Source organism: Chionomys nivalis, chromosome 7 (assembly GCF_950005125.1).
Source record: "Chionomys nivalis chromosome 7, mChiNiv1.1, whole genome shotgun sequence".
Lineage (NCBI taxonomy): Eukaryota > Metazoa > Chordata > Mammalia > Rodentia > Cricetidae > Chionomys > Chionomys nivalis.
The window spans coordinates 32767350-32790857 of record NC_080092.1 but is presented as its reverse complement, the minus strand read 5'-3'; the positions used below and the strand labels follow the sequence as shown (position 1 = coordinate 32790857).

The following is a 23508-nucleotide window of genomic DNA, read 5'->3' as shown; positions in this document are numbered from 1 at the left end:
TCATGAGCCATTTATCTGTGGTACGTATCTAAGAGAACAGGGTGGCTGCCTCAATTGGCTTGAATTGTCAATTTGACACAGCCCAGAGTCATCTGAAAAGGGAGTCTCAGTTGAGGGATTTCCCAAATCAGAGTGGCCTAAGGGCATGATGGGAGGGGTGGTCTTGATTGTTAATTGATGTAGAAAGGCCAAGCCCACTGTGGATGGCACCATTCCCTGAGTAGGAGGTCCTGGCCTGACGTGTACCAGCAGCTAGTGTTCCTCCTCGATTTCTATTGTATCCATGACTATGAGTGAGTTCCTGCCCAGACTTCCCTCAGAGATGACTGGAACCTTGAAGTGCAGGCCAAATAATCCTCTCTTTCCCTAACTTGTTTTGGTCACATTGTTTTACGCTGGCCTTTTTGCTATTTTGTTAAGTCATATATTTTACAGCATCTCTTATCTTCATTGAGATTGGCCATTCGGGGTGAAGTGCAGTGGTCACTGGGAGTGAGCTATAAAACATCACATGTTGGGAAGTGTTAGAGTCTGATGATTTTTTAGTCTGGGCCTTTCTGCATCCATATTTCCCCTGACAGATAAGATTAATAAGAGACAGATATTATTTCTGAAGCTTTCTGAGCAGGGGTGCAGGGCAGGGATGGAAACTAGCTAGTGTTACTGATCCATCACAGTGCTGGAGGACATTAAGAGGCTTGAGAAGCACTGCGCAGGGAGGCGTGAGCAGCTGTCTCCGGAAGCTGATGGCAGCATGGTGGCGTAGCTGGAAGGGTGAGTGTTCCTTGGTGGTGTGGGCAGAAACTGAAGCCTGCCTACCCGTGTGCTCATTGGATCAGAAAGGCTAAGAGAGATAGAGTCTTAAAGCGCAAGCACAGGTCACATCCCTTGTCTCTTCTGGGGGGCATCAAGAGGTGTTAGGTTAAGTCTGGCCTGGGCTTGGGAGCCATAGGTTCTTGCCTGGTGTTGAGGCCATGGGGCACACAAAAATAAAAATAACAGAGGGAGATGAAGACTCAAGGATGCAGCATATCTTTGTGGGACAACAAAATTGTTTTAAAGTTGTTATATAAGCAGATTCCTCATTTGTACACTAATCAAAAAGATTTGAGGGGCTGGAGAGATGGCTCAGCAGTTAAGAGCACTGATGACTCTTCCAGACGACCCGGGTTCAATTCCCAGCACCCGCACAGCCACTCACAACTGTCTATAATTCCAAGATTTGACTCCCTCGCACAGACATCCGTGCAGGCAAAACATCAATGCAAATGAAATAAAAAAAAAGTAAATTTTAAAAAAGGTTTGAAACCCGTTCCAGCCCCTCATTAGTGCAGCAATTGTGTGCACAGCAATGTGCTGCACTAAGTGCTCAGAGTCCGTAGCGATTATCCAGCGTGCAGATTATCCGGCGTACCTGGGGCTTGTGCAGATGCCTCAGTGTTTTATAGGAGAGACTCACATTTTAGTATTTTCAGGAGTCTGAGACCAGTGCCCTGCAGCTATCAAGAGAGGATTATAGTCAGAAAAATATAAATTGCGCACCTCAAATGTCAGAATGGCAGCTTAGGTGAACTCCAGCTCAATAAACCTCTCACAAGGGAAAGAAAAGAATGGTCTCCTCCCCTTGATCGCTTGCTCCTTGGCACCGTAGGCAGTCAGCCTCCAGCCCAGGAAATAAAAAGTGGGTCCACAGGGGGCTGCCCATACTTTAACCACCAGGTAACAAGCCACTCAGGTCTTTTTGTTGTTGTTGTCTAACTATCTCTACATTAGATAGTTCTTTGGCTTTAAAAATCATTAATTAACTAACCATGTGTATGTGACTATGTGTGTGGGTGTGTGCGCATGTGTACACATGAGATATTTTTGTGGGCATGTGTGTTTCAGGACCTGTGTGGATCTCAAATGACAACTCTGCAGTCACAGCTCTCCCACTTTTATGTGGGTTCTGGGAATCAAACTCAGGTCTATACAGCAAGCACCTTCCTGGCCCCCGGGTCTTGTCTTCTGCTGCCCAGTGTTCCACGTTACAAGACCCTGGGAGGCCACAGAGCCAGTCATGTTGTCATCAGAAAGAAAGTAAGCGCCAAGTGACAAGTCTTGCACAATGGCTCCTAATTGCACCTGTTTGTGGAGAGAAATGTCACACTCAACTTAGCCATGTGAACAGCCACTTCTCTTATTTCCACAGTCCACACACATATTGCCCTCACTCATGGCTTCTTCCTGCAGGACTTCGGTCAGGAGAAACCCTGAGATGTCCAGTGTCCCTGCTCGTACCAGGGAGAGGAGGGAGGAGGGAAGACACTGTGAACTGTCCTGTTTCTGTAAAGGCAGCGTCTCATCCATTCACCCACCCACCCCTCACAGAAGCTGGGCAAGCCCTGGAAGCCAGAGGGCCCAAGTTCTGCATTGGAGAGGTCAAGGTTCATATCCCAGTATCTCCACTTTCCACCTGTGGCATCTCTGAGCCTGCTCTATCTACAGGTGTGGGTTTTTATCTCCCTCAAGCCCTTAGGAGATGATAACTGTGAAAACCACATCCACACAGCACCCAGAGTGAAACCATTCAAAGGCATCCCAGCAGGCAGGATTTGAACCTGTTGCATTTCTAGCCAGATCCACTTCAGAACACAGTCAATAGAGAAATGACTCCCCAGTCCAAAGAAGGGGTACCCAGGCTTTTTCCAGCATCTCTCCAAGTTCTAGAAAAAGCAGGTAGGTCAGGTCTTAAGAAGTCCCAGTCCTCAGAAAAAAGTGGAAACCCCACATTCAGAGAGAGAGATGGGTCTCTGCTAGTTAGGAATGAGTGTCAAGTCTTCCCAGGCAAATGTCTGTGACCTGTGCATGGCTACCACCCTGGAGGCATTATGGAAAACAGTTCTACCATTCCACATTTATTCAGTTTGCTTTACTTCACATCATGTCTCCTTTGTTCCATCAATTCTGCTGCATGGGAACCCATCACCATGTACGATTTATACATATTAATGCTGTAATTGTTGGTATTAATTATCAGCTGAATCAACCTAGATTCATCATCTGGGAGGAGGGTCTCAGTGAGGGATCATCTTCATTGGGTTGGTGTGTGGATGTGTCTGTGGGGATCATCTCAAGTTAACCGATGTGGGAAGACCCAGCCTACTGTGGGTGGCACCATCCCCTAGGCTGTATGATTAGAGAAATCAGACTGAGCACAAATAAGCAAGCGGCCAACCAACCAAGCCCGTGACTATGTATGTACTCGCTTCTCTCTGCCACTCACTGTAGATGTGATGTGACTGGATGTTTAAAGTTCCTGCCATGACTTCCCACAGTGCTGGGCTGTAACTCGGAACTGTGCGCTGAAATAAAATCCCCTTTCTTCCCTAAGCTGTGTTTTGTCGGGTTGCTTTATCACAGTAACAGGAAGAAAACTAAAGCCAGTGCTACTCTGAAGTGATTTTTTTAATCTAAAATTAAACATGTCTTAGAGGCTAAGCGTGAACTTACCCTCGGCCCTAGTAACTCTCTTCTTAGATAGACGGCCCAGAGTAACGCAGGAAGATGCTCACACAAGCTTGTCCAGTGTGCTCTCTGAGGAGAAACTGGCTGCTCTGTCTGGGTGTTCCCCCACAGTTCACGCTGCAGCTAAATCACCGTAGTGAAGCAGTTAGAGGGTGGACATTTAATCTGGCTGCAGTGTGCTGGGCCGAGGCCTGGGGAGATGAGTAGGTTTAGATAACGCCAGCAGGGTGGATTCCTGGGCTAAAATCCTGGTGGCTTGAAAAGTGGGCTAGACGCCAGAAGGGACATGCCCATGTACCCTGCTTCTTGCCATGTGCTGCCCTGGGATTCTGCCTGCAAGAAGGGCATCATCAGATGTAGTCCCTTGACCTTGGACAAGAACTGTCAGTGAAAACAAGCCTCTTCCCCTGGAGTGTCTCCAACCTGTGTTAGTGACAACAGAACACAGACTCAGACACCAGCCGGAGAGAAGACGGCCCAGGGTGGAGACACTGTGTACAGAGGCAGCCCCAGGGTCCCAGGGATGGTCCCAAGTACATCACTTCTGAAAACTGAGCTGGGCAAGTCCCACCCAGAGTCTGGTGTTCTGAGTGAACCACATATGTCATCCCCAGTCAACTCCCAGGTAAACAGAAGAGGCAGGAGTCATGAGAGAGGATGAAGGCCAAAGTCAGCCTCCAGAGCATCCTCTACAGCCCACATCACTGTTTTTGAATTCTGAGATGTCTTGGGGCTGGAGAGATGGCTCAGCTGTAAAGTGCTCGCTTAGCAAACACAAGGACTTGAGTTAGGGCCCCAGAATGAATGCAATACGCCTCTTATGGACGCATTTGTAAGCCTCAGCACCCAAGAGGGGACAGACAAATCCTGGGCTTGCTGGCCAGTCAGCCTAGCTGAATTAGTGAGTCCCACGTAAGGGAGAGATTCTGTCCCAATAACAAGATGCACAGCTGTCCTCTGGCCTCCATGCATGCACACAGACACACAATTCTGAAATTTCTTGCAGAATTATGAATTTCCCATTTTCTTTTGGAAAAAACAACAAAAGATCTGTCAGTGCTCACTTGCGTCCTCCTACCAATAATACCGGCCAGAGGGGAGCTTTTTATGGGTTTAAAGAAATCTTTATTATTTTATTTTATGTGTATATGTGTTTTGCTCACACGTATATCTGGGCAGCACATGCATACAATGTCCACAGAGGCCAGCGAAGGGTGGCAGATCCCCTAGGATTACAGATAGTTGTGAGCTGTGCTGTTGGTGCTGGATTTTTGAACCCAGGTTCCATGGAAGAGCAGCCAGTGTTCCTACCCACTGAGCTATCTCTCCAGCCCTGGGTACCATTTGTCTTCTGTACCCCCGACTTCAGAGGTCTTGGAAGCTAGAGACTGATTTCTAGTACTTACAGGTTTCTTCTTTTCTTACCTGAATCCCCATCTAACTTTTCATATATGGTGTTTTTTGTGATCATTGGATTTCCAAAGTATTTTCCAAACACCTTTGCTGGTTTTTTGTTAACCCACAAACTATTTAAGAGGACTCCTTTAAACTTCCAAATAACGGGGGTTTGTCCTGGGATATGGATGGGATGGAAATCTTATTAATTTCTACTTTTGAGGCATAGTGGTCAGAAAGCAGTATCTGTCTCATAATTATTCATTGAAATTTCGTGAGAGCTGAACTCAAGCAATAGATTTTCCTAATGCTGTATATGCTTGAAAGTAGAGACTTCTTATCAGATGCAAGACTCATCTCTGTCTGTTAAGATGAGAGCTGTGTCTGTTATTCAGAAATTCCTTATCTTTGTTAACTTTTTTTTACCCACTTAATCTAATACTAATTAGTGAGGGAGCTTACTTCTCTTCCAAAGGATAATAAGCTTGGACCTTTCTCCACCTCAGGAAAGGAAAGTTTACCTCAGATTCATGGAGGCTGTTTTATCAAATGAATATACCTTCGCAACGGCTGCATCGTCTTGGGGAAATGAACTTTTTCTCATTAAACACTGACCTGTCTCTCCTTCACCACGTCTCCTGTCTCAAGTCTGTTGTCTGGGATTGATAGGACGCCACAGCTCGGCTCTGGCTGCTGGATATTTCTGCCTCGTTCCTGCACCTTCAACCTTGCCTTGCCTTTATGCTTTGTTCTGTGTCTGGTGAGAGCATATTGCTGCTTGGTTTGGGTTTCATCTTGTTTATCTAATATAACACCGCTGTCTTGAGCTGCAGGGTTGCAGGTACTCGGGCGCTGGCTTCTGAGAAATTTCCATTTGTTTTCCCAGCTGATTCTATCATTTCAGAGTGTCTTCATTTTTCAGATTCTTCTCTCCCCTTTCTCACTTGTTTTATAGCAAAAAGGTACCCCTTTTCCCTAATATAGTCTCTCCAAGGTGTGCAAGCCACCCCAGTCCTGGTTCCAGCCTCAGTGACACATGCACACATGCATACACATGTACAATGCGCATAGGAGCCCAGAATCTGCATGTCTGCTACAGCTCAGCTGACATAGGGGTCCATGGGGGAGGCTTCCTGTTTGGGATAAGGATTTGAGGAATGACTTCTGTTACATGTCCCACATAGATGCTCCTGGGGAATTAGATCCCTTGCAAACACGCCATCTCTATGATACTGAAACAATCATGTCAGGGCCAGCACTGAGCTCACTCCTGGAACTTAGAGAAGGTTACCCCTTAGGCAGAAGCATGGGTTGGATCGTTTGAGAGCAGAGTCTCCCCTGTGTCTGACTGCCCGGCACCCTGGGAGCTCTCCGGAGATATGTGAGATGTAACTCCATTCTGGAGTGACATAGCGTCTCAGTATACTTTATTCCAGCTCCGCCGCAAGGAAGGCAGTCAGCATGTGCCACACGGGCAAGTCAGGAGAGGGAAACAGGGACCTGGACAGGCATGGCACCCTGAGCAGGGCCAAATGCTCAGCAGAGCTAGGGGTACAAAGAAGTGTGGAAGGTGGCACCATAGGAGTGGGATGAGGTAGACCTGGCATGGGCCTGGAGGAAGAGAACCAATCAGAACAGCCAAACGAGTGAACAGAAGCCAGCACATAAGACTTCCTGGTAGCCAGGGCCTGGGGGGGGGGGGGGAGCTAGGGAGTGACTACTGGGCAAGAGGCTTCCACTTAGGATGGTAAAAATATCCTGGAACTAAATAATGATGCTGGCTAGACATCCTGAAGAAGGTAGCACTGGGTCATGTTTAAGTGGCTACCATGTCCAACCACAGGCTGCATTAATTATATTTAGTCAGTGAATAAAAGGCCCGAGGAAGTAACTCACCAGCTAAAAGACAGACAACAGGACAGCAATAAGTGGTTGGGGAACCCCAGACTCCAAGCCAGGGATGCAGCAAACATCACAAGGTCTGTTGGAGCAGAGCATGTTCCCCCTGTTCGAGGAAGAGCTCCTCAGAATGGCCCCCTGAGGCCACACAGCAGACCATGAAGGCTGAGCACTGTCAGCGTCCTCACTTCTCAAGGAATGCTGGGAAATCCTCTTAAATACTAGCTTTATTTGCCCTTTCGGTTTGTTTTTAATCTCTCTTTCCCACCACTGCTGGGTCGAGGGTGGGAATTGGAAAGCTGGGAGCAGGGAAGGAGTGTAGTTGGGGAAGGGGAATGGGTGGGGGTAGGTGCACTGTGGCATGTATGTGGAGTTTGGATAACAACTTGTGTTCTTCCTTCTCCAGGTAGGTCTAGGGATTGAACTCAGTTCGTCAGGTTTCTTGGCAAGTGCCTTTACCCTCTGAGCCATTATGCTGGCTCCACATAGATTTTTTTTTTTTTATCCACATGAGGAAAACAGAGCATAAGGTATTCTGCCAGCCCATAGCTAGATGTTCTCACTGTGCTCTGAGATCTAGAAGGTTCTGGGTGCACAGACTTTACTGAGAAGGGTTTCTGGCTACATAGGCATTGTTTGAATGTGTCTGCTTAAAGAGCACAGAGTCTTTAACGGAACATACTAAAAGTATTTGCACCTGAGGCCTCAGAGAAAATTATGGTTAGACAAAGATGGGGCCGCCAAGATGGCATTGGTGACCTTTACAGAGGAGAGCCAGCAAAGCCAGCCTGCTTGCTCTGCTGCATCACAAACCCTGTCAGGATGCTGAGCAGATGCTGAATGGAACTTCTAGTCTCCCGAGCTCCAGAAGCAAGCTTAAACTAACTTTCTACTTACTCTCCATTCTAAATAACCTGTCTATTTCCTCATGAAGATAGATGCCGAAATTCTCAATTAAACACATGCAAACTGAATCCAAGAATACATTAAAACATTACCCACCACGATCAAGGAGGTTTCATTCCAGAGATGTTGTGGAATATTATTTTAGGATGTGTTACATTTGTTTATGCTATGGAACATTTCTTTAATGATACAAAGAAATGTTGCATTCTTTTCTGTTGTATTTGCTTAACTCTGTGAAGCTGTGTTACTTTGCCTGCCTAAAACACCTGATTGGTCTAATAAAGAGCTGAATAGCCAATAGCTTGGCAGAGAAAGGAAAGGCAGGGCTGGCAGGCGGAGAGAATAAACAGGAGGTTCAAGGAGCAGGAGGAGGAGAGGATACAAGGGCTGAGCCACCTAGCTACACAGCCAGTCACTGAGTAAGAAGTAAAGAAAGGTAGACAGCTTTTGAGGACAGTTTATGAGTCAAATAAAATTTGTTGGGGGAGGGAAGGAAAAGGAAGATGCAGGGATTTTGCCTATGAGCTATGGGTGAAGCCCACCTTCTGTCTAACACTCCCTTCCCCCAACTTTCCAAACGAGGAAATTAAGGTCAACCCAGAGCTGAGACCCAAAAAGTCAAAGCCGAGCTGAGCCCCCACTGCCTGCCTTGTAGCTTATGGGGCACCCACACATTCTAAGAACACTAGACTCAGTCAGATGCTAGTTTCCACTTAGGGTTTAAGACAGTGGTTCTCAACCTTCCTAATGCTGCAACCCTTTAATACAGTTCCTCATGTTGTGGTGACCCCCAAACATAAAACCGTTTTCATTGCTACTTCATAACTGTAATTTTGTTACTGTTATAATCATAATATATCTGTGTTTTCTGGTGGTCTTAGGTGACCCCTGTGAATAGGTCATTCAACCCCAAAATGTTTGTGAACCATAGTTTGGGAAATGCTGGTTTAAGATGTGAGTTCTCTAAGTGACTCAAAGTGGTTTCTTCAGGGCTTGATGCTTTCAGGGTGTGTGAGGAGCCCACATCCTTTCCCTGTCCAAGGAACAGGGACAAATCTGAGCTTAGCTTTGGTGATCAAGGCGAGAGTTGTGCATAGCTTCCAGATTGCTGCCCAGAACAAAGGAGCACAGTTGTGTGACCTTCCCATCCGGCCTTGGGGTGGACTTATGGCAGGGTTCTCTCATGACTGCCTTGCACTATTTACTCCTCATGCTACAGGGATCTGAACAACGTCCTGGCATAAGGGTCTAGGATGCGCAGGCAGCCCAGGGAAGATGATGAGTGCCAAACGCAACAAACACAGGCTCTGTCTGCCCAGTCCCACACTGCCTGGCCGGAGCAATGGAGTGGCCTCATGCTGCCCTGGGAAAGGCAGCCTTTCGTTTCCAGGAGGCTGGGGGCCCATCCAAACCAAACGGCCACCCTCACTCCGGTCCTCCCATCTCCATCCAAGGTTCTGTCCAGGCTGGATGGAGTGTCCCCGTGCCCCGCCTCCACCACTTCTTCCTAATATTCTGCAGATGGGCCTCCTCGGCGGCCTCCAAGAAAAACAAGGCAACCGCAGATTTCTCTTCACAGAAATGGGACCACTGGAAAGATTTCTCATGATGATCCCGAAGCAAAATAAAAATTCTTGAGGTACATTTTAACTCAGAGGCTTGGGTGACAGTCCCCAGGCACCGCATAAGAAAAGGGCTCATCGCTGCTTTTATTATCATTATGTTCTTTTTTTTTTCACTAGCACCAACATTTGAAAACGAAACTTTAGGTAAAACTGTGATTTCCAGTCTCCCTGAAAACACTGCAGAGGCCTTCCTGATGCTGCCCCCTCCGTCCGCCGATGCTCCGGCCCTCAGGAGGTCCACATATATCTCCTTTCTCTTGTGTGGATGCCTGACTCCTGGCTCTGGGAAAGATATCAGGAATAAAAGCTCCTGTCTTTGGGAGCTCTGGCTCCCCGCAATCTGTACGCCTCAGCCCAGCTGCTTCATCTCAGATCCCCATGCCCCTGTTTTTATGCCCCCTTCTCATGGCTATGGCTCCAGGCTGTGGATGGATACAAACAGCCACCATGACTGCTGCTCCTCATCTGATTCCCCATGAGCCCCTTGACATACATGATCTCCAGGCCTTTGGCGCTCTGAATCCCATTCCTTAAATACTGCTGGAGGCTCATGCTTCTGGTCTGGAATCTCAGAGGCACTCAAGGTCCTTGCCCATCCCAGATCATAACCTCATAACCCCATTTGCCAAGTTCACTTGTCCTCCCCAGCATGGCCACTCCATCCCTGGCCCCAGCCCTGCCACGTGAACTGCCAAAAAGCTACATATCAAAAGAGTGGAAACAGGTCCTGATGGCACAGCCCAGAGTCCCTGTAGTCAAGCCAGAGAAAGACTCCACACCCCAGGGCACAGACCCAGGCAGCATTTCTGCCAGCTGGGAACCTGCAGATGGACTCCAACATGTGTCCAGAGGGACTCGCACAGAAGCCTTGAGATATCCAGCCACATAGGGGCCTGCCCAGATCTGCATCCCGGCAGAGAAGAGGAGATTCCTGCAAGCACCAGCTTGGCCAGTTTGCCAGGCTTGAGGCTGGGGAGAGAGGTGAGCCTGAGCTCTGTCTCCTTCCTAACCTTGGGAGATTCTGAAGGGGAAGGCGAGCCTGTCTAGTGGGCAGCATGGGTGATTCTGAGGAGGGATGCAAGCCTGCCTGCTGGGCAGCATCATCCGCCGAGCAACACAGGAACGGCCTGCCAGGACTCCTGCGTTCTCGTTATCTTGCCCTATGTTGCTCACACACCTTCTCCTATAGCTACCATGGTTCAAGCCCTACAGGCTCCTCCTCGGAACAGCCTCCTCCTGGTCCACTGCTTCTTCTCTCTCCCTTCCATGGAAACCAGACTATGCCGCTCATAGCCCAACCCAGAACCCCTAGCCCAAGACTGAGCCCAAGTGGACCACTGAGCTCTGCCCTTCAGGCCCCTCTGGCCCTCACCCTGCCCCTCCTGCTGGATTCCCAAACAAGTAGAGTCCACTCCTACTCAAAACCCTCTCATTTTATGCTCTCTGTAACCTACACCAGATCACAACACCAGCATGGCAGGAATGGCCTGGGCTGTTCACTGTGAGCTGATTGATTCTGAAGGGGCAACCACAGAAGGGTGCCCCCAGATCCTAGCTCCTAACAGTACTGCACCCTGTTATGAGAGCTCCATGAATATTTGTCTGGTGATCTGAACAAATGAGGGAACAAGGAATAAGGTTTCCATGGGACTGTCTATGTTCAAAGACAATGGCGTAGAGATAGTTTATCTATGGATGGCAAAGCAATCATCCCAACCCCTACCCACTGCTGCCCTGGCTTGTTTCCGCAGTTCTTCAGTATCCCAGGGTAGAGGCTGGGATTCACAATGCTGCCATGCCCAGACGTAGCTCTGGTGGGCCTGTCGCAAGAGTGTCACCTGAGCTGCCTTTCTTGTCCTCCACAAGTCCATGATTCTCATTCCAAAACAAGAGTTGAGCAGTAACCCTTAGAAAGTCTGGGCTCTTGGGCTCAGAAGTAAGGGAGCTGGCATTCACTGGGACCCCTAATTTTGGCCACTGTGTAGTGCCCAGTAGTAACTTTAACCTCAGGATCCAGACTACAGCTTCAAGAGGCCACAAGCTGATGAATAGGACCAACTATGCTTTTTGCAAAATGAAAAAGGTAAAGTACCTTGTGCAAAAAACAATTGAGCATTCCAAAACAAAGGCAGGAAGGTATTACAGCATACGTGGGACCTTTCTGGGCTGGGGACTTATGGGATTGGTAGCACACCTATAAAGCCAGCCTGGTGAGAGATGAGGAGACAGGGCCAATAAAAGGTATGTGGACATCCCATGTACCTAGGCACCAGCAACATCCCACCTCTGCAATCACAAAAGTGCAAACTGAATCTTGGCATCACTGTGATAAAAGCCAGCCTGCAGATGTCTACTCGGGACAACTGTACTTCAGGAATCAGGATGGCATGGCCAGGCTTTCTAGGCAGTTCCATTCAGCCTTTCTTTTCATGGGTATTTAGGCCCTGTCTGTGCGCCAGCTACTGCACGCAATGCTGGGAATTCCCTACGAGCAAGAGTCTCTTCACAGTTAATGTGCTCCGTGACCTGGAGACACGTCCTCACTCAGCCTTGTTGGGCTTCAGTCTCTGCAGTTCTGAAGCAGAGAATCATGTCTGGTGCTAAGAAGCATTTCAGGCATGGCCGGCCTTCAGCTGGGTCTGAGCCGGCTGAGTCTCTCCTGCCCAGGCTCAGAGCTGGCCAAGAGGGCTCCGCACAGGGTTTCAGCAGCCCTGGGCTCCATCTGGGCCCACTCCTCCCTGTCCCACACAGAAGTTGGACATCTTGGCTTTCTGGACTCTACAACCTATGACCTGGACAAACGTCAGTGCCTCAGTTTCCTCATCTGTAAAGTAGACACATCTGTAACACCAACCAATTCCACGGGCTCATTCCAAGAACCCTGAGGGGTGGGGAAGCACCCACCAAATGCTGCCCAAGGTCCTTCCTTCTACACTTATTTCTGTAGCCCCAAGCCTTGGTTCATTTCCTTGCTTCCAAGACAAGCCTGAAGATGAAATCACACCATGATACCACACACTCACCCTCAAGTAAGTCCCTGATTACGTGCCCATCCCTGACCTGGAGAAGTCAGCTCAGGAGACAGGAGCATCCCTCCCAGACCCCTGAAGAAGGAAAGAACAAACTTTTGTTTGGCATTACCTACCAGAACAAAAACAGGGAACGGCAGCCCAGGGAAGAGGCTCGTATCAAACCCGACAGAGTCAGTATCTAAAGCAGATAAAAGGCGGATCCTGATATACAGAGCCCAGGAGAGAAACCGGCAAGGAACTTAAATGGAAGAGGAGATCTAAAAGGCAGGAGGCAGGGTGGACCACTCATCGTCGCTAGGAATCAAAGACTCACAAGTGAAAGCAAGGACCAGCACTGTTTTACATCTTGAAGAGCAGAATACTGTAGGGTCAAGCCTCTATGCTGCAGGAGACTTGAGACACTGGGCCTGGGGAACAGACCAGCTTCTGAGTGTGATCTGGTACTCAGAGCTTGGATTCAGTCAGCAAGAGTTTGCGGGTTTTATATTCAAAGTCGGAGACAATCAGGCTGGTTCAGCTCATCCCTGTGAGAGGTTAGTTATAGGTTCCTATCAGAGAATAGGATCCAAGGCCAGCTGCCAGAATATCCTCAATTCCAATTACCAGATAAGGTCACACCAGGGGTAAGGAGCCCCTTAGCATTCCCAGAGAGCATAGGGGAGCCTCTAGCCCCCACTGCCCGAGAGCATGGGTGGACATCAGGCAGTCACTCCCCCTCTCCCCCCACATACTCTCACAGACCCATCTCCCTTTCACCAGGTGACTGCCACTCCCAAAGGAGCAGGCTGGGCTGGGAAGACAGCAGGACATCTGTTACCCAAGGCCAAAGGGACTGCCAGAGCACCCCAGAGCCTGCTGCATCTGGGGTCCCACAAATCCAGAGCCAAAGGGGACTTGTCCATGGTCCAGGGAAAGCAGCTCCCACTGAGCCAGGGCTGCAGAGAGCAATGACTATGGAATCAGGATGGTTTGCCTACGAGGAGTTCTGAACCTGTTAGCCAAGGCTAGAATGCTCAGATACAGCTTCAGGGCTGCAGTACCACTGTCCCCTCTGCTTGGAACACTCTTCCCAACACTGGGCCTCCCTACCACCCAGGTCTCAGTCCAGCTATCCCCACCCAAGCCCGGAAACACAATCCTCCCTTACCTGTCTCTCTCTGGCTACTCTTTTGACCCATTTTAAATTTGACCAGGGAACTCTTGCACCCACCCTGTAATCTTCTGCCCACAGTATCTCCCCTACCGGGTGGTGAGAAAAAGAAGGCCTCGCTTGGATTTGTCTGCAGTTCCATCTCTAGCATGGGGGACGGACACAATGGCGAGATGCTGAATGAAACAATAAACACGTGGTAGCAAACGAGGTGCTCCCTCTGAGTCCACACTCCTGAGAAAGTGTCGCTGTTCCTACCGACTAGTTACTAACATTTTCCCCCATGATTTGGGGGGTAGCATTCTCCCTTGGTGTTACTTCCATGGCCCCCAGGGTTGCTGAACCTCTAACCTCTCCTGTACCTCGCCACACGAGCCCAGCTTCCAGGTTAGTTCCTCCCCAGGTCCCAGCCCAGCTTCTGGCAACTTGGCCTGTCCTGCAAGCTCTCACCTGGCCCCGCCCTCCTTCCAGATAGGTGTCTTTCTGTCATGAAGTCACTCTGTCTGGGCGCTTCCCATCAGGTCTGGACACATTTCCTGATGACTATTTAACCTTTCTGTAACTATGACAAAGCACTTGACGCAATGGACTTCAAAGAAAGAAAGGTTTATTTGTCCCTCAGTTTCAGGGACTTCGGTCCATACTCCTTGAGGCCTTGGGCCTATGATGACACAGGACATCATGGTACAAGTATATGACAGAGATTGTGCTAGGCAAAAGGAAGGGTCCCAGTGTACTTTCCAAGAGCACAGCCATCTAATTTCCCCCACCAGGCTCCACCTCTTAAAGGGTCCACCACCGACAAACCGTGTCACACGCTGACAGTCATAAACATCTCTCCAAACTAGAGCCCACAGGGCTCAGGACCAGGCAGAGTCCAGAACTTTGGCAGATGTGTCCTGACTCTAGAGTGTAGCCTGACTTTGCTTTGTCTTCGTTCTCGGTGTGTACGAGCTGGAATGATTGACAGCATGCTGCAGTCTGCAAACCTGAGCAAGTCCTCCCTCCGTGAACTGCGTTTACAAGCAGTCAGAGTTAACCAGAGCAAGACTGTAGCCTGAGTGAGGGTTGGTGAGGGAGGCGCTCTGGGTTAGGGGCCTGACAGCTGAACTGGACCCTGCAGGACAGGAGGCCCAGGGCCAGGACGAGTGTTGCAAACAAAAAGAGCAGTAGGGGCTGCAGCCCTGGGGCTCACGTGATCTCTGAGTACTTACTAGACTAAGTACAGAAGCCAGAACGGGGGTCTAACCCTGTTCCAAACCTTCACCCTTGTACTGCTCCATGATGCTCCAGCTTGGGCTCGAGAGAGGGGGCGCGATTAAAGAAGAGAAAAATAAAGCCCAAGATGGGGAGGAGCGAGCCAGACAGACACCAGCATTTCCACCTAATTGCGTGACCTTTCTTCAGCTCAGGGTTCCTTCAGGGCCAAGTGCATAGTGCCGGTTGGGATTCATTTCAAAGAGAAATGGGTCAAGGAAAATTGGAAATTTTTATAGAAAACACTTCAGGCTTGGGGCTGGCTGAAGTGTCTGCTTCGCTGCCGAGAATTTGGGGAGGGACTGGGGCCTGTGGTCAGAGGTTCTCGGCTGCTCTGGATGGGCAGAGTTCAGCTCTCAAGCATCAGGACCGTTTCTGAGCTGGACCTGCCCTCACTCTTTTGTCTTTGCCATCATGGCAGCTGACTTCAGGGCTGGCGTTGGGACCCTCTGAGTCCCCCAGAAGTCCGTGAGCCAGAGCAGCCCACAGATACCTGCTGCCTACACCTCTACAACACACAAAGCCCGTGTGCCTTTTACAGTTGTCCATGGGAGGCACCAGGTACAGGAAAGGAGCCTTGCTCAGTCCTGAGGGGTGTGTATGTGTGTGTGTATGCTGAAGTGTGGGGGGGGGGAGCGGATGAGCATGTGTGTATGGTGTGTGCGTGTGTGTGTGTGTGCTGAAGTGTGTATGTGTAGGAAGAGGATGAGCATGTATGTATGGTGCGTGTGTGTGTGTGTGTGTGTGTGTGTGTAGGCCTGAGTTTGAAATCAGGTTTCTTCCTCCATTGATCTTTACTTATGAGAGAAGGTTTCTTGCTGAACTGGAAGCATGCCAATCCAGCTAGCTTATCACCAGCTTGCCCCAGGGATCCCCTGTCTCCACTTCTGGAACACTTGATTATAGGCCAGGTGCCAGGTCCACCTGATGCTTTATATGGGTGCTGGCATCTGAACTCCCTTCCTTGCATTTGGGAGGGGGGCATGTACTTTATCCACCCAGCCACCTCCCTGGCCCTTTGAGATGCGATCTGAGTGGACCCACAGGCAGGGTTGTCCCCAGAGACATCGCATCTCTTCCAGGAATTGGCAGCTGCTGTGTTGGAGACCTGCAGAGAGCAGACCTGACCAGCCAAAGGCCGGCGTAACCACCAGACACAGCTAGCCTTCTTAATTAAACTCCGGGCACACCTGTGAGCCGGACAGCGCTTCATTTCTGAGCTGTGTGCTGTCTGGAAACCAGCATGGTCACTGTGTACCGCCAAGAAAGCTCTTTGGGGGACATTTGCAACCCAAATCCAGGGCAAGCAAGGCAAAGCATCGATTCATTGTGTCTGGAGAAGAGGTAGCAACAGAGAAGGGACATCAAGAGCTGAGAGGACCAGCGGTTCCAAGGGAAATGTTCCTGGAATCTTAATGCTGTGGCAAGACAGGGGCTCAGGACAGAGACATGATGATGATCCTGTCTCATAGCAACAGCTCAACATTATACCTATTTAAAGATGGGGAAACTGAGTCACCAGGGAGTGGGACACCTTACTCAAGATCCTATAACCAACCAGTCACTCATCCAGGTGGGGTCTAGCCAAGTACACTCTACCCTACACCACACTGGCTCCCACGCAATACTGTGCCCTCCACCAACTGCCCCCAGGCTTGCTGGGAGCAACTGTGAAAGCTGAGGCTGCTCCTCCAAGAAACGCCAGTCATTTTTAAGAACTGTCTCTTGCATCTGAGTTGGGGCCACAGCCAAGGCAGGGCTGAAATTGTCATCCTCTAGGTGACATTAGTCATCTATCCAGGAGCCAACAATCCAAGACTTTCCCCAGGCTCCTGTGTCCTGGTTGTCCTTACCCCTAAACAAGAGCCCACAGAATCCCAGAAGGAAGGAAGTTAGGGAGAGAAGGCCTGAGGCACAGGAATGGTTAAATCTAAGCCGGACACAGAGCAACCAAGCACACAAGACTGTCAGCACCCGTCAGGCAGAATGCCAGGCATAGACTGTTGTAGGGACTGATTCTTGTCCCCCATCTTATCTCTATTGAGGGATGAGGTGGGGTCTGAGCTGCTGCATGCCTGGCTTCTGACTTTATAGCCTAGGAAGGACCTCCAGGGCAGCACTCCCACACCACAGACCCCAACCCAGGAAACCAGCCAGGCCAGGGGGCTGGGCCCAGCCAACTCTGCTGACAGCTCTGGCCCCAGACAACTCAGGGCCTCGTGGAATGTGCAGCCTCCAGCTCTCCCAGAGTCAACCCCCACCCACTCTTCCCAGCGTGAGGCCACGTCACCACCCTGGCATCTCCCAAAGTTCTCCCAAGGGCCCAGCCTACAGGACAGGCGCACTGTGGCCTCTGCCAAGGGTGTGCTCGACTCTGAAATGCGCCTCCCTGAGCCCAGGCCAGCCGCCTCAGGTTTCACAACTAGTGCTCTCCTTGGGTGCCCCAAGCTGCAGGAATGGGGGTGGGGGTGGGGGATTGAGAGAGCGCTGAGTACCAGGTCCAGGGCAGTGAGCTGACCATGGGCAGCATGCAGCATGACAGAGTTTAGGGGCAAACGGGCATGCGCAAGCTTCAGGGTCACCACACGTGAGAGCTCGACCCCAGGGCCAAGGGAAGAAGTTCAAGAAAGGACTGGATTGAGACACACAGAGGGTCCTGCTGTCTGCACATGAGCCAAGGCCAGAATTCAGTCCTAAGTCCGCCCAAAGCCTTCCCTTCACTTCCCTGTTCTCTGCAACCCCAGGGTTCAAAGCTTAGATACGAGGCTTGAAACATTACCCCCAGGATGTCCACAACTTATTCCCCAGAATCCACCGCCGTTCCCTTCTAAGGATAAAGCAATTGCACAGGAGATTAGATTGAGCACCTGGAGATGGGAGACTCAGGCTGTCCACGATTATTTTAGAAGGCCCTAAAAGTCATCAAAAAAATGCCTTCATAAGGGGGAAAGAGAGGGAGAGGGAAACCTGGCTTCAGCAGTAGAGGAGGAAGCAATATGATCACAGAGATGGGCATGATGCAGTCACAAGCCGAGGGAGGGAGGCAGCCACCAGGCTGATGCCGGAGAGGCCAGGGTAAAGCTCTCACAGACCCACCTTCTGTTTCCTGACCCCCAGAACTCTGGGAGGCTACACTAAGCTGTTTGAAGCCACTGAATCAGTGGTGCTATTGCGAGCGATGTGAACGTCTGTAGGCAGAATGGCCCCTCATCCGGTTGTCAGCAAGTCTGCACCTCTTCTCCACTGTACCTCTCTCAGGTTTCCCAAATCTTCCATGCTCCCTACTAACCAGACCTCATCTGAGATCGCATCCACATGTAACGGAGTCCTGCCAGGGAGTCCTCACACCTTCCTTCCCATCCAGAGGCGGATCTAGACAGCCTCTGCTCGCTTACGCTCTTCCTCTCTGCCCCACCCCCATGGCATCCCTACCTCCAACTTCCAGCACACTGCAGCCTGAGCAGGATTGCCAAAATGCAGGATGCTTGGTCAGATCCCAAGAGACCTCTTACGGCTGCCCACTGCATGCAGGACACTGTTCACATCCCAGGTCGGCTGTAGCTACATCCCCCTACTAAGCCCCAGGACATAAGCTCTGCCCCATCCCATCCCCCACTTCACCCTGCATGGCTCCCTGCACCCTGGAAAACTCCTATCTGAGCTCAAGGAGAGGTAATGCGATAAAGTCTGGTCAGAAGGGGTTGGCTTCCCAGCCTAAGGGAAGGGCTGGCTATGGGCCAGTAGGTGGAGACTTTTTCGGGCCACACTCAGCCACGTGGAGGAGCTACTTGGTGCCTACACTTCATCGTCTCTCTGCAGGCTCGCCTTGGCAAAGCAGCTCCTGTGGTGTGGTGCCTCCTCTGGCCGTCAGGGAGGACACCCAAGCCTGACAGCAGCGGGCAGAGGCTTGGCACCCGCTGCTTCTGAAGAGGAGGCGGCAGCCAAGGTCACTGGCACAGAACTGTCTGACTTCTTTCAGCCCTGGGGCAATGTGCACAGCTGGCCTTGAGGGCACAGCAACCCAGAAGCAGGTCCCCAGGGCGGGAACCACCCACCTTATTTCCATTCCAAGGTAGAGCCAGGGGGACCCCAGGGAAGCAGCCCAATGGGAAGGACAGAAACTACTTCAGTCTCTGCATCTCGGAAGCCTTGGCCAATGGGAGGGGCCTATTTTATTTGGTCCATACGGTGCTTTTCTGAAATTTCAAGCCACATTTTAAAACACTGGAGAGTTCTCATAAAAATCATTGTCTGAATTCTCTTGATGCTAAAATATTCAGCTGCCCTGGATCCACGAGGCAACCTAAGAAAGCAAGGTCAAGAGAAGGGAGGGATCGTGCAGGAGGCCTGAGTCGAATCCACTCTACTGGAAGGGAGGCAGGGATGAAAGCCAGGCCAGGAGTAGATTTTGTTGTTATTGTTTGATCTGTCTTCATTGAAGACCTCTGAATTTGCAGCTTTTGTCTTAATGGTGGGATGCTGTGGCTAGAAGGGAGGTGATCAAATATCTAGACTATACACAGGGATCTTCTCAGAATCCCAGGTTCAGTGGAGACACCGCCTTTGATGGCGACAGTGAGGAGGCTGCTCTGTGCACGTAGCCTCGTCTGTCTAGCCTTCCCACATCTGGGGAGATAGTTGGCTCAGACTGGATCCAGTCGCTCCTGTGCAGGGTGTTACACCGGACTGCCATGCACAGCAGCGCCCACTCGGTTTCACCTTCTGCACTCAGCTAAAAGGGAGTCGCTGAAGATACGAAGTTCTGACTTCTGGGACCTGTCACTGGGACCTTCCATGGCAGAACAGTGCTTATCAGATGTGATTAGATTAAGGATATAGTGAGGGAGAGGTGCCCCAGAGGAAACCTAAATGAAACCCACCTTCCAAGATGGAGGCATAGGGATGTCGGACACAGGCAGAGGAAGAGAAGTGACATGCAGGCAGCCTTTGGAGTGATGTGACTTCAAGCCAAGGGAAGCCAGCAGCCCAGAGCCCGAAGACACGGTGAACACATTCCCTCCTGGTATCTCAGAGGCAGTGTGGCCCTGTTCACATCTCCATTTCAGCTCAGTGACAGTGATCTCTGGCTTTTGGTCCCCGAATTATGACATAATACATGTCTATCCAGCTAGTGTTCCACAGATGTTTTATGCTTAAGGGCAAGATACGTGCCAAGATCACCCAGTTCCGAGTGCAGAGCGGGTCTTCTGGCCTGGCCAGGGCTTCAGCTAACGCACTCCAGTGCCGGCTCCTTCTTCAAGAACCCCAGACAAACACGAAAGATGGGAGCAAAGACAAGGTCTAAGGATGGACCCAGAAGTCACGCTTTTGTTGACACTTGAGTTTCCCCTTTCCTGGCATCTTGACTCCCCTCCCCCCTTGATACTTTTTGGAATGTCTTGAACCCATATCCTGTGGTTGCCTTGGGGAGGAGCCAGAACAGTCTGATCTCTCCCTGGGAGAGTCTGGGCTTGCAGCCCAGGACTGAGGCCTACAATTCAGCTTTGGACAGTTTGATCTCTTCCAGTGACCAGTCCCTATCCGCCCTATCTTCCAGTCCAACCTCTCCCTAGCCCAGGCACTTGGCCTCAGTCAGGTTCCTACCAGGTCCCCTGCTTTGGTTTCCATGTGTCACTTCTTGTGACTTCTTACCTCAGCATGCAATCCAGCCACTGCCCATTGAGCACTCTCCAGAGACCTAACCAATAGGATCACCTGGCCTTGGACTCTCCGCCTCCAAAAGTGTCAGCTAAATAAACCTCCTTTCCTGATAAAGTTACCCTGACTCAGGTATTTGATTATAACAACCAAACCTAAAATGAGCCAGTAAAACCCCTGGTCCCCGTGTCTACTGTGAGTTACTATAACAAAACACATGAGGTGGGTACTGAGGTTTGTTTGGCTTGGGATGTTCACTGGCATTTCCTCATGCACAACCCCTTGGTTGGGTCACAACACAGTGGAGGGGGGAGCTATGCGGAGGAGATCAAGCAAGTGCAGTGAGCTCAGTTTATAAAACTCCGCACTTAGAAAAATGAATTCACTCCTGTGAGCCCTAACCAACTCCATGAGTCCGCTGATGAGGGCAAAGCCCCACAAGCTAGCCCCACCTCCTAACAGTTCTGCCTCCTCAGCCTAGCCTCCCAGGGATCAAGCTCTGAGGACCGCCCATACCTTCTTCTACAGACACACCACACACACACACACATACACACACACACACACACACACACACACACACTGGAGCAAAGCCTTTGCCCTGGGCCTTTTAAGATATGCTGGCCTGCTGTACACAACCATAGGACACAGATTTTATAAGTTCCAGTTGCCATTCTGTGCCTTGTCAGGGCCCATGCTGATGGAAGGCTGAACTGTCTGAGGTCACCATGGGCTCTTGGCCCAGCTCCGACATAAACTGTCTGGACCCCCTCCAGCCAGTGAGTCCATCTTAGCCATGGGCCATTTGGGAACCATCAGACACATTCAAGGGGCTGCAAGGTCTCATCATGTTGACACTGAATAGGAAGGCTCAGAAAGGGGGGTTTAGCCCCCCAGAGCATAGGCCTGTGGTCTGAAGCTACAGCCCAGGACTCTCACACAGCCTGAGCTCCCGGCTGGAGCGCCTGGCCTTGCAGTTCAAGACTGTGACCTTGTGTTTAGCCTTGGATAGATTTATCTCCTCCATTGATGACTGATGTCCTGGTCCTACCCACCCACCTTCCAGCTCGGCTTCATCCTGACCTGGGCAGTTGATCTCACCCAGCACCGTCTATCTGGGGTCAGTGGTTTCTGGGTTGATTCTGAAATTCCTCTCCCTGCGTTGTGTTCTCAGTTCCAAGTTCTCATTTGGGATGTGCGTATGGGATTGGGAGGCAAAGACACTATTCAACTGAAGACGCCAAAACGCTAAGCACAGTCCAGAAAACAAAACCGAGCCAGCTAGACCATTGGGGAAGGGCCCCCGGGCAGGAAGATAAGCCCAATATGGAATCTGGGATTGGAGACACAGCTGAGGGCACCCAGCCAGCTCCATGGTGCAGGCTCCACCTCACCCAGCCTGAGCCCAGGGGTGGAGAGAAAGAGGCCACAACCACCCAGACTCTTCCAGTAGAGGACAGCCCTACGGGAAGAAATATCAAGGACAAAGTGGCCGGCCCCGAGCTCTCTAAGAGACAGACAGACCCCTCTCAGCTATAAGGGAACAAAAATTAACTTTGTCCAAAGGCAGTTGGCTGGCATGAGAGCAAGGCCAGGAGGAGGCCTCCCTCCAGGTCTGGGCACTTCCTCTGTCCATTTTCCCTCCAGCCTTCCAGGGTCACTCTCATTCAGGAAAGCCCAAGGATGGCAGTGAGGCTAAGGTTTGGGTAAGGCTGAGCAGGAAGCCCCCAGAACCCAGCTGTTGACAGGTAGAAGGTATTCATTACCAGGGAAGAAAGGGCAGCTAGAAATATTATCTCCAGGAATGCCAGTGTGCCGACGAGCAATTCCTTTACTGAGGTTCCTGACATGATGTCTTAAAATTAGAACGGTACCCTGTCAGGCTGTGCCCAATTGATCTGTCAAACCAGATTGTCAGCGGGAGCTAAAATAAATGGGCTGGGGTTTGCTTAGAGGAGAGGGGCGATTTCAATAAATCACAGCACAGGGAGGGGCTCTCCAGTCAGGGGCCTCTACAAGCTAGATGTCTGCAGATGTGTCTGATCCAAAATTCTGGGTCCCCTGCTCATGGTTGTCCCCGCCTCCTCCATGGCTTTACTCAGCCTGGGGTCCAGGTCTAGGCAAGGAGGCCTCGTCTACACCCTGGGGCCCTGGGACCTGCAAGAGCACTTTAGATCCTGTCCCAGGCCTCCGCACGATCCAGTACTCCAAATCCAGAGACCTCTGGGGTGGGTCAAGCTGTCTTGGCGAGACCTGTGAGGCTACAGCCAGGTGGCCAGTCAGTCACTCAGGCCACTCCATAGTTCATCCCATATCCCTGGACCCAAAGCACCCTGTGATTCTAAGTTGAAAATTGTAAGACCCTATGTGTGCGCGTGGAAGACACTGAGGCTGTTGGAGCTGCTCTGGAGTCTTTTCGAGGTGTGTCCTGGGGTGGGGAGTGTAGAGAAAGAATACTTGGGGCCTTCTCTTCCCAGTGAGCATGGAAACTCTGGGAAAAGGCAGGCACCATCCCAGAGATCACAGCAGCACAAGAGCAGGAGACAGGGGCTGCCTGGAGGACTCAAGACGCTGTCTGCATTGACACCACTCTCCTGTTCCCTAAGCATTCACAGAAGATAGACCACTAGACAGTCTTCTGTGAGGGCCCTAGACCTGTAAGCAGTGGGGACCGTCACTATTGGTTACCCATACGTACCCTCTGCCTCAATACCCCAGCGCCCCGCATGCCGTGCATCCAGTCAGGCAGGCAGCTGACTTCTTCCTGAGCCAGTATGGGGCTGAGCTCCAGCCTCCAACTAGGCCTGCAGAAGTGGACCTGAGTTTCCCCAGATATTTCCCCGGAAACCAGGAACAGTGAAGAGACATTCAGTGCTCCCCACCCAACCTGCCCATCCACAGCAGCCTTACCTGTGTCCAGAACCTGTGGCCCCGCCAGAGGAGGGGATTTGGGAGTGGGCGGTCTGCGATACACCACGTGCACTCGGCCTTGTTCAGCCTCCCGATCCGCCTGACCCTTCTCCAGGGGCTCAATAAAGAACTCCTCCTCCTCCATACGGATCAGACCAGCCTGCAGAGA

The 23508-nt window shown here is 50.8% G+C and overlaps 1 protein-coding gene across 1 annotated transcript in view; it reads right to left on the bottom strand.

Moving 5' to 3' along the window:
- Adamts2 (ADAM metallopeptidase with thrombospondin type 1 motif 2) overlaps positions 1–23508 on the bottom strand; it is a 198748-nt gene that overhangs the window by 110955 nt on the left and 64285 nt on the right. The window contains exon 3 of the mRNA XM_057774650.1: positions 23340–23499. Within this exon, the coding sequence (XP_057630633.1) occupies positions 23340–23499 (160 nt within the window). The remainder of the gene's footprint in view (positions 1–23339; positions 23500–23508) is intronic.